Source organism: Argiope bruennichi, chromosome 6 (assembly GCF_947563725.1).
Source record: "Argiope bruennichi chromosome 6, qqArgBrue1.1, whole genome shotgun sequence".
Classification (NCBI taxonomy): Eukaryota; Metazoa; Arthropoda; class Arachnida; order Araneae; family Araneidae; genus Argiope; species Argiope bruennichi.
The window spans coordinates 48567889-48579138 of record NC_079156.1 but is presented as its reverse complement, the minus strand read 5'-3'; the positions used below and the strand labels follow the sequence as shown (position 1 = coordinate 48579138).

General features: G+C 29.1%; 1 protein-coding gene across 2 annotated transcripts in view; it reads right to left on the bottom strand.

Annotated features, from left to right (window-relative positions):
• Positions 1-7696: 7696 nt before the first annotated feature.
• The window catches only part of LOC129971363 (sodium/potassium-transporting ATPase subunit beta-like), a 73560-nt gene continuing 70006 nt past the window's right edge, over positions 7697-11250 (bottom strand). For both annotated transcript variants that reach the window (XM_056085058.1, XM_056085059.1), the window contains exon 4: positions 7697-8962. In XM_056085058.1, the coding sequence (XP_055941033.1) occupies positions 8493-8962 (470 nt within the window). In that variant the 3' untranslated portion in view covers positions 7697-8492. The remainder of the gene's footprint in view (positions 8963-11250) is intronic.

Genomic DNA, 11250 nt, shown 5'->3' with positions numbered 1-11250 from the left:
AATGTAAGTAGACACGTTTATTCAAAAACACAAATACTTAAAAAAATGAAAATTGCTATGATGTTTTGGACCAAAATTGTAGATCCGGTTCGAAAACAGCATGTAAAGTGTTTAAAATTCATGCTCGGCTTTTTTCTTTATGTTATGAAATCCAAAACTTATATACATTGAGCTGCAATGCACGAAACAAGAGAGAGAACTCTCTTTTTCAGACTTGTCGTGACCTTTGAGGGTTTGCTACCTCCTTTTTCATTTCTAACTCTATGATATGTGCAGAGAAATTGATATACAAATATAGAAGATAACCCAGGGTAGGATGGTTTTTATGGTTTTTATTTTAGAATATTAATATTATAAATCATATAATTTAACCTCACATCGGAGATCTTAACCTAAGTATTTAATTTGAACTACACAGCAAGATACTACATTTTTTTGGTAAAAAGGGAAGGTTAATATTTGAAAGTTTCGCACTAGTTTAACTTTATATTAATATCATTTCTAACTGTATGTTCTTCTACATGCTCTCAATAGTGAATAATTAATTGTTAGTTACTCGAATTGAAAGAACGTACCACTCACGCCGAAACACTTTTGTGACAAAATCGCCAACGATGTGCTAAACACGTCAGTAGGCAATTAATTGCCCCAAAGGTAGAAAATGATGTTTGCGACTCGCCGTCTGAGGTTATTTGTCGGAACATAGTTCACAGGAGCACAGTCTTAGGTCGAAAATTAATTCATTTGGAAGATATAAATCATTTTTCAATTTTTATGAAGTATCATCAGATATTTTGCATGGCCTCGCTGTGACTTATAGCGGATTGTTTTGTCGCGAACATCTGTGAAATTTTTGCCAACACAAGTGGTTAATCCACCTACATTTTCTTCTTTTAGATCTCAGGACTATAAACCAAAAAGCGGTCAGCGATATAACTTAAAAGTTTTATTTCAAGCCTCTGCTGTGTAGCTAGCTATATAAGGGATAACGAATGAAGAAATTGGACGTGAAAGTGAAATATTAATACTTAAAGCTCCCAAAGAACTTTTCTATCGATTGTATTAAAGTTATGCAATGATTGAATTACTTAAATAATGCAACTCGAATAAAAGTTCAGATTTTCAGATATCTATTGCCAAGAAAAAAGAATGAGATTATCAAGAAATTTCATTAATTTTTATACTCTATTTTATCTTTCATTAATTGATTAGTTTCTCATTTTTAAAGCCCAGTAAAAGTAATTGGAATAAATTTCAAAATTCGGAACCGTGGCCAGATAACGAAGGTAATATTTAAACCACCTCATGTTTTCCACATTTCCATATTAAGTGAAAGTTATTTGTCATTTGACGACAAATTTCATAAACACGTAGTATACGTGGCAGATCTCCGGTAGAACTAATAATCTGCATCGAATTTTTATTCTTTATCTTATTATTAAAAAAATATCCATAAACGATATTACAACCATTATGCGATATCGATATGCATCTGAAATATTTTACAATTTCTCAATTGAATACAAACGACATTTAATTCTTAACAATTAAATCATTATTAGATGTCTAATAAGATCATTATAATCATTATTAGATGACATTCTTATTAGATGACTAATAAGAATGTGTCTCTAATTAGATAGCAAACAAAACAAAGTAATTAATAATAGTGATCATACACTGAACCGCTTGATTAAACGCCAACTGACTACCGAAATCTTTTGTTTAGACTAAAAATGACACATTTATTTAAAACATTATATTTAGAGAGTAATTCCAGGCAAAAATAATTGTTGTAAATTCAACTTTAAGTATTTGATATCAATTTTGGTAGTAATTACCACATCTGTCAAAAGGCCACAATTGATATATTCTCTTTAGTCATTAGTATCAATCATTGTTCTTAATCACTTTGTTTTCTTTATTGTCTAATTGAGGGCACATTCATTTAAAAATTCTTTATCGTTTGGATTCAATTGAGAATTTATGGAATATTTGAGATGTGTATTGACAACACGTAATTGTTGTAACTGGTAGTCCCATGTATTCTCTAATAAAGCTCAACAACATTAAAAATGGTCCGACACTATTAAATACATCTCTTTTGTTTAACACAAATAGAATTTCACAATTCAGATATATTACATGACGAATATTTCATTTAATAGAATTATTCAGTCCCGTTGCGATTAACTAAATCCTGTGATTAACTGAGTGGTAGAATGTTAATAATTCTACTTACAAGATATATTGCCTAATCTATATACTTATAATAAAGCTCAATGTGTGTGTGTGTGTGTGTTGGCGATGTACAGGCCAGACCGTTCGACTAACAGCTACGAAATTTGGCACGTGTATACCTTGGAGGCCGGGAATGTGCACCTTGGGGTTATTTTTTCGAATTTTTAATTAGAATTTTATTTATTAAAAAAATAAGCGAAATTTTGGCGTGTTTCTGCTATAACTTCCGAAAATATTACCGCTCAAAAAAGATTTTTACATCAAGTTAAAGATCAAAAATTTCTCTTTTAAATGATACCAATGTTTTAACCTTAAAACTAAATTTCTATTTTTAATTAATGTTTTTAACTATATTTTTCAACAATTTTTTTCGTACAATATAAAAATAAAATTTAAGCTGCACGAGCACGTTTCGCATTCATGGGGAAAAATTAGCGTTTTTCAAAGTGTTGCCATCACATTGATTAAAGCTCCCATTGCAAATAAATTAAATCTTTTTGGAAATGAAATCTACAAAAATATAATTTTCAGCACGTGTCTGTAGGAAATAAAAAAAATATGAAATATTATTTTTCCTAAATTCAAGAAAAATTATTTTATGATCTTTTAAACTCTCTATATTATTAATCCAATAAATCCGTTTTATTTTAAGGCAAGTTTTGTTTAATATGAACAGGATATCCATTCAAATCAGGGCCACACTGCTAATTTGTAAACCTTTTGTAAGACACAGATCTGATAAAATGGTCTAAATGGAAAATGATTATATTTTATGTAACTTGATTCAATAAATGCTCGAATAAATAACGAATTTTTGATTTTACATAAAGCTTCTGCTGTGGAAATCACGATTAACAAAATGTACTTGAAACACTAATATTTTAAATAAAAAGAGTTAATTTCCAATCAACTAAATCAATCACTTAAACTGACTGATTTATGAAAATTTGAATATCACTATTCAATAAAAAAGGATAATTTTAGATTTTTCATCGATAGTTTCAAAGAAAATACGCCAATCAGCGCGCAGGTTTCTCAAGATTAATTGGACTAAAATTATGAAAATGTTGAGTTTTTCTAAATTTTTAAAATTCAAAACTTCATAAATCAGTCTTAGTTGATTGTTGAAAATAGAAACATTCATTCATTTATTTAAAATTTGGTGTGTCCAGAATATTTCTCAGAATATGATACCTTACTGCATTAAATTTAGACTTCATAATTTTGGAAATATATTTATAGGCCGGAACAAAATATTATTATGGATTTCATTTCAACCCTTTTGAAAGCAAAACTAAAAACTGAGTTTTATGCTGAATCTGAGAAATTTTTGTTGAATTATTCTTTGAGATATTACATAAATTATGAAAAATATTTTGTAATTCACATAAGACTTAAATACCGAGCGATTCTGTTTGCAGTACTCATATTCAATAATAATAATAATAAATAAATAACAATAAAAATGATAAATAAAATAAAAAGTTTGGTTTCATTAAAAAATATCTTTATATTAATTGCAATCTCAGCATTTCCACTTTAAATTAAAGTTGAAGTTTTACCGGAAATGACAACAAATTAGGAAAAATATATAGTAAACGATCTAAACAACAGTATAAGTTTGGTATGACTATCAAAATTTGAAGATTAAAAATGTTTTGTTTGAGAAACTATTAAGAGACAAGTTACTGAAAATATTTAATTGAAAATTGTTGCGAGCGGTAATACTGGTGAACCGGTTGGTCGCCAAAGGCGGCTAGTACTCAATAATATCCAACTAATTTATTCATATTTATGGATATAGATGAATCTGATAAAATTGATCCATTTGGAAAACTGACCATGTGCACCAAATTTCATTTTGAAAAGTAAGAAATAAATTTCCCTGTGGATATTTTGCTTGCATGGATACAGTGAAAGCTTCAAATATTAATAAGACATCAAATATTAAAAAATGAAAAGAAAACCCACAAATTAACAATGCTAAACAACTTAATTTAAAAAAGCTTCAAAAGTCATTTAAATTTGATTAACTTTAGAATTTTCGAAGTATCAAAATCCCAAAGGGCAAAGCAATTAACACAATAAACGAGTTTGTACGTATGCATGCATCTATTACATAAATGGTGTTAATGTGTGAAACCACGAGATACACTTTCAACAAAATTCTTTTCTGTAATTTGCTTAATAAAGTGCAGGAATAAAAAAACAAACCGCAATCTTGATGAGTTTTTAATGTTCTGTTCTGAAAGGAAATTCTTACTCAACGAAAGAAAAAAAATCTTAAAGAATAATTTTATGGATCAGCTTATATTAAAAGAATTCTTTTATTGACTTTTTTTTAAAAAAAGCTTGAATTTAATAAGCTTACTTTCTTCTTGTACGTTCATTAAGACAATTCGTCTGCGTTGATCTAATTCATGAATAATTCATTTTTAGATAATAAACATTCTAAGCCTGGAGCTTCTTTGTGTTTCGATTCTCGCAGGCAATTCAGTCTGCGTCTTTCTTTAAACTGTGTTTGACTTGATTTTAGACAGTGCTTTTGAATAAATTGTTTTTACTTTTCTATAAAAACTTTCAAATAAAATCTGCAAACATGATAAACGAACTACATTTCCTTTTTTCCTCATAACCGAATGTTTTAATCTGAACTTTGGAACTTAAATTAGTTATAAATAGAATTTTCCTTAAAATAAGGTTATGATGAATTCGCCAGCATTTAAAAAAATTATAATGCAAATAAATTTTTTCTGATTTTAAGTCTTTTTTTCTTAAAATATTACAAATTATTATAAAACTTACAGAAGTAAGTGAATTATTCACAAAAATATAGTATTAAAAATAAAAGTTATAACAGTTTTTTTTTCTTTAGATTCTGACGATAAGAAAATTAATAACTCACAGTGCGATGATTATTTTCCTTTTTTTATTCACAGGAATTTCTTTTGTAGAAATGTGATAATTTCTTCTTGAACAATAATTTGTTATTTACATGCAATAGTTATGCTAGAGAGCATACCAATAATCTGATCTCAATGAAAATCTGATTTAATAGCTGAATGACGCCATATCAATCCGCAACAAACCAAAACTTCAATAGATTTCAGATAAACTGTTACAACAGTTAACTAATAATTTGTCTTTTGGTAATCAAACTGAGCCAATTCCAATATTTTGCGCAAGAATTGAATTGAATTAGACATTTTTTTTCAAAATCGTTTTGTAAAATTAATATTTTAAAAAGTCAATTTTGGAAATGATTCGCCATTGCTTAATCCTTAGCACTACTATGTCATTATGCAGGATGCATCGTTTATAAATTCTTATTGAATAATGTCTATTATAAATGCCGTGTAATAACAAAAAAGTTCAAGTTATTTATTTTTTTTCTTTTTGGAAATTATACCAAACTTACAATTATTTCTGAGATGTTCTTAGCTCAGAAAGAATTCTTTTTATTCATATGTGTATAATAATGCATCTCATTACTTTCCGGACCTCATTTTTGCATTTCATTACTGTAAAGAGTTACTGTACCTATTTTCAAACGATTCAAGATTTACAAGAAGTAAAAAATTAAAAGAGAATCGAACCTCTAATCCAAACTATTGTAACGTAATGATATTTTAGAATTTATACTATTTTTTAAAACTTATTCTCAATTATAACAACGGTAACGTGCAAGTAATATATTTAATATCATTACATTGAATGCCTACGCAAAGTGTTCTGTTAACGCACAGACAAACTCAGAGGATTATTAACACATTGTTGGCAGATTTTTTTTGGTAAGAACTAAAGCGTGTAACCGGCGATTTTTTCAAAAGACCGATCAATTACATTTGGTAATCGATGGAGGTCATATGACTTTAAAAGTCAGCAACGTATGGCTATCAAAAGATATCTTATGTCATTTCCTGTCAACAATGTGTTAATAGATACTAAAAAGAACAAAAATTGCAATAGAATGGGGTGTCGCAAACCACGTTGAGAGAGTAGAAAACGTGAAAACTGCTAGCAAGTTTGGACGTCATGCTGGAATAATATAAAGTTAAACAATAACTACAAACAGATTTATTTGATCAATTATTACAAGAGTTGTTGGAATCAGTGCCAGTCTGCAAGACATAAAAACGATTTCCAGACGTGCTCGAAGATATCAGGCATATTTTGAATGTCTACTGCAGCGACGATAATCCCCGCTATAAAATTCCCAGCTGTGTCCATAAGTGTAGCATAAACGAATGATTGAAGGTGATCCTACGAGAAAAAACCACGTGAATTGGGATCCATCGAACGCGGAGTCCAAGAATAGATCTTGCGTGCATACTCCATCTTCTTGGGTATGTAACACCAAGGCGATTACGATCCTAACCTAATGAATGCTTAGGAGTGACATCATGCATGGACTACATATTCTCTCTACACTTTCAATATTTACAGAATAATGTGTTGAAAAAAAAAACCCTATGTATGTTGCTTTGTTTAGGCGTTTGGGCAATAAGTACAGATACGAGAGATAATATTCAAGGATTCTTGTCCATACGTTGACGCAAAATTTCTGCTGATATTTCTATGGTATACTGACTTGAGAATTAACCATCATCCACATGTGTATTGACAATGCTTTATGGGCTCAGAGCTTGCATGTGTTTTTTGCAATTTTCATCTTCTGAAGGTTTTTTTGCGACACCATGCTTCATTGCAATTATTTTTGATCTTGATGTCTACTAATAATAACTCACTGAGTTTGTCGGTACAAGACCAGAATGCATTGTTTATACACAATAACTGAAACAAAGAAAAATGCTGTGAAAATTTTTTGAATGCTTTTAAAAATTCTTAAAACTGGAGAAAAAATTGCCTGAAATTATTAAAAAGTTTTATTTTTAGATTTTTAAATTGGCCTAAAAATGGTTTTATGCAGCAGTTTATGATGATATGATTTAATATGAAAGTGTTATTTAGAAAAGTATTCAATTTTGACTAATTTTTAAATAACAAAATTAAGAAACCATTTTCAAAAGTAAAACAACTCAAGAAGAAACCTACCTACAACTCAAGAAGATACTTTGATTGTTATAAATCTATATTTGTTTGTACCGTATAATATTTTAAATTATTTTTCCATCACAACGTATTTAGCTTAGAAGTGTTATCATTTTAAAATCTGATCTGTTTTGGTAACAACTTCATCATTCAGAAATCATTGCCATTAGGTGCTATTTTCTAAATTAAAAAAAAAAGCCTAAAAATAATTATGCACACTGTTTTTATTTCTTATTTAATACTGACAAAAATTAAATAAGAAACAGATAATCATTAACACACATTTATTTATTTTACTAGAAAAAGTGGAAACATAAAATCTTTATTTCACATAAATTTAGAACATTTCCAAAAGAATAAAATTCATCATTTTTCGATGCAGTATTTTCCAATGGTCCTTTCTTCGTAATAATGAAACAGCAAAAGAAGTAAAAATGGTCCATTATCTTTTGGAAGCTTTTAAAATTTAAAATCATATAAATCTGTAAACGTCATCTGGGTATTGGTAAAATTAAAAACTTAAACTGGGTTTTATTTTCATGAAATTTTTGGAAAATTTCTATTAGCCAATTAAATGATTTCTTTTGTTTCTTCACAAAAAGACGAAAGCCTTTCCTTTTCTGAAATAATAAATAGATGAAATACAGAAACATTCACGTAAACCAGCTTTTCGTGTTTCTTTAACCATACACATTTACTTTATAAAAACATCTATTGTTCAAATAATTGTCAGCTTGCTGAATAGTTTTATTATGTCTGTGCTTAATTAATTTCTCTAAATAATATAAACAGAATTAGAATTTTCTTCTTTTGTTTTACGTGCAATACAGCAACACTACAAGTTTCAACGAATACTTGTGCCAAAAATATTCTTAAAGTAAAGAAAAGTAATTGATTAAATTGGCTTGAAATATTATATTCGCCTACAGAAATCAGGTAACATTAGTCGCACGATTTAAAGTTTCAGTGACGTATAAGTTTTTCTGTTTCAGCTGCCGAAATTCTGCTTGGTTTCAGAATTCTTTTCTGCAAATTAGTCTTTCAGAATTTTCTTTTACAAACGATTACATCTACAGTTCTTTATTATTTTTTAAGCAGACGATTTCTGCGTATCATTTATTTTTATTCAAAATTTTTACAAACGATTTCTGCGAATCGTTGTAACATATTATCACACCAAATTGAAACATTTAACATTTTCATACAATAAAGAAACTGAAGCGTATAGATCCAGGATCATTTGTGACATTCCGAGGTAAATTCTTCGCCCACAAGTAGCAACTAACTTCCACGTCCGCCATTGTTTGTGGTCCTATGAACTGGATCATCACTAACGGTGGCAAAGTCGATCCCATCATGCCACGCATCGGCAAATACCTGAATGGAAAGCCTGGAAAAGGCGAGTAATGGACGTGAAAGAGATTGGACTCTTCCGAAGATGCCACTGAAGTGTTACAAGTAATTGGAACAAGCTGCTGGAAGTCGTAACCGTGCTGAACCTCCGGTGGAATGTTAGCAGCGTTGGATTTGTTGTATGGAACTGGATTCCAGCCAGCGAAAGCATTGAATACCAGGGCAACACATGGGTTTCCAGTGTCGTAACCGAAGTTATTTTGCAAAGTACAGTTGTCACTGATTCTGTCCAGAGGGAAAGAACAGGAAGACACACCTTAAAAATAATACAAATAATTAAAACAAGTCTAACTGACAACTTTTTATGCAAAAAAAGATATAATAATAAACATAGAGGATCTTCTCAATTTATGAGGGAGTTTTTATTTTGTTTCGATTAATTGGCTGTAAGAAAAATGTATACTTTCCTACTCTAATTTCATTAAAAGATGTTATCAAAATTGCATATAAAATAAATCTATGAATGCACAATTATTAAACATAGCTTGAAAAGTATAAAATATGTACTTTCTTGTATTTTGAATAAAAATATAGCCTGAGATTAAGTTTTATTTTGGAATTCATATTTTATAGTCATAAGTTGAAATAGGTTATAATACTTATGGAATATATATATATTATCAAAGCTCAAAACATTAATTGGAAATGTTTCTGTAAAATTATGCCATATATAGTTTTCTTCCCATGAATTCTTGATACTTAGATTATATTCCTTTAATTTAAAATCTGTTTTTAAGAGAACATTCAAACAATTTATTTTAATATTTACACTTGAATTATCACTGTACGGAATAAATTTGAGAGCATGCTTCTTTTTTAACTTAACCGAGTGTAATAAATACAGCATCTATACCGTAATTTTTAAGATTTGTAGGTGTATGTTCTGAACAACATATACTCAAAAAAAGTATTTTCCTGCAGGGAATTATTTATCTGTGACAGAATTCAAATTGAAAACACAATGATTCAAGACACTTATTGTTAAGAAAACTTCATCTGGTGGGGACAAAGTAAAAACTCCAGCTATTTTGATTAGGAATTATCATACTTTATTTCATAAGAAAGTAGGAAAACATAGATAGTAAAATATAGCGGAATCATATTCAAAGACAGCACTTGCAATAATTAAAAACAAGCAGTAACTAGCTAGTTAAACTACAGCAAAGCACCACAGCGCATCAATTCCACCTAGAGAGCCCGCTTCATGATATTTCAAACAGAAAATTTATTCGACGCCCTTTATATAGGCTTTTCGACGGAGAATCGAAAAACCTAGAAACGAGATATCACCATGATTCTTGCATTTTCTAGATCATTCGATTTGTTGTCAAACGATTCCTGAGGTCATTGGTCTAGCATTCATTCAGCATCTATCAAAATATTTATAAAACTATCTTCCTAACTATGAGATTAACTGCGCAGGGAAGCAATATTACAGATTCGTAACACTATTCATGCTTTTTCAATTCTACTTCTATGAAAGTAAATCAGCAAATTTCGTTCGAAATAATACGTAATTTCAGTTAAAGAAATGATGATTTTTCTCTTATAATTTAGATATATTTTTATAATTATTTTGGATAATTTTACAGATAGAAAAGCACGATTCATTTACAAAATTGTTTGTATAAATAATAACCGATTAATTAAAGAATTAAACACTAAAACATTGTATATTTTCAAGCACTGGGACATAATAATATTACATTAACATTGTGATGTTACGGCATTGCATCCTCCTTGATTTTCATCTTCGATCTAAACTGATTTTAATTCAGGGAGTTATATTACGAATAGACGGAGACTTAAAATGTTCTTCTATTTAAAAAAAAAAAAAGAAAAGAAAAATAATATCCGGTAAATAGGACTCCTGTTGTACCTTTTCAATTTTCTAAAATTCTTTGCTTATTTCCATATGGATTTTAAAGCCATTCATAGAAAACTTCTTTAAGAATACAGAGTTTTAAGCAAAACCATGTTTATGACCATTGAACTTCTATATTTCTGTTCTGCATTACTTTCGGAATTAATACGAAATATTTAATAAAAATCAATGAAAAATAGAAAAAGTATTCTAAAATGCCAATTTTAATCCATTATTTGTTAATGATTTAAATAAGATGACATTTAAGATAGTTAAAAAAAGAGTATGATGACTTCTGAATTATATTGAATCCCCCCCCTCAAAAAATTAAGCATTTCCCATTTCCACCTCAGTGAGCAAGAGTGGAGTAAGTGGATGATATTTTCATTGCCACGTGTAACGTTTTTCAAGCGAAATGACTCGTTTCATATCTGATAAAAAGGAAGCCATAACTTGTGCCCGCTATGTAGAACGGTTATTTAGCCATGCATAGATAAAGATTCACTTTTCGAGGTAATGAGCCTTTTAACTACTCTAAATATTTCCGATTATATCTACACTAGAAATGACTGGTTTCATATCAAGGCTCCAGTGATAAATCAGAAAAATAAAGGACGATTGTTATGGGAAAAATATGCATATCTTATGAATTTTCGTAAAAAAAATACGACAAAAAAAAC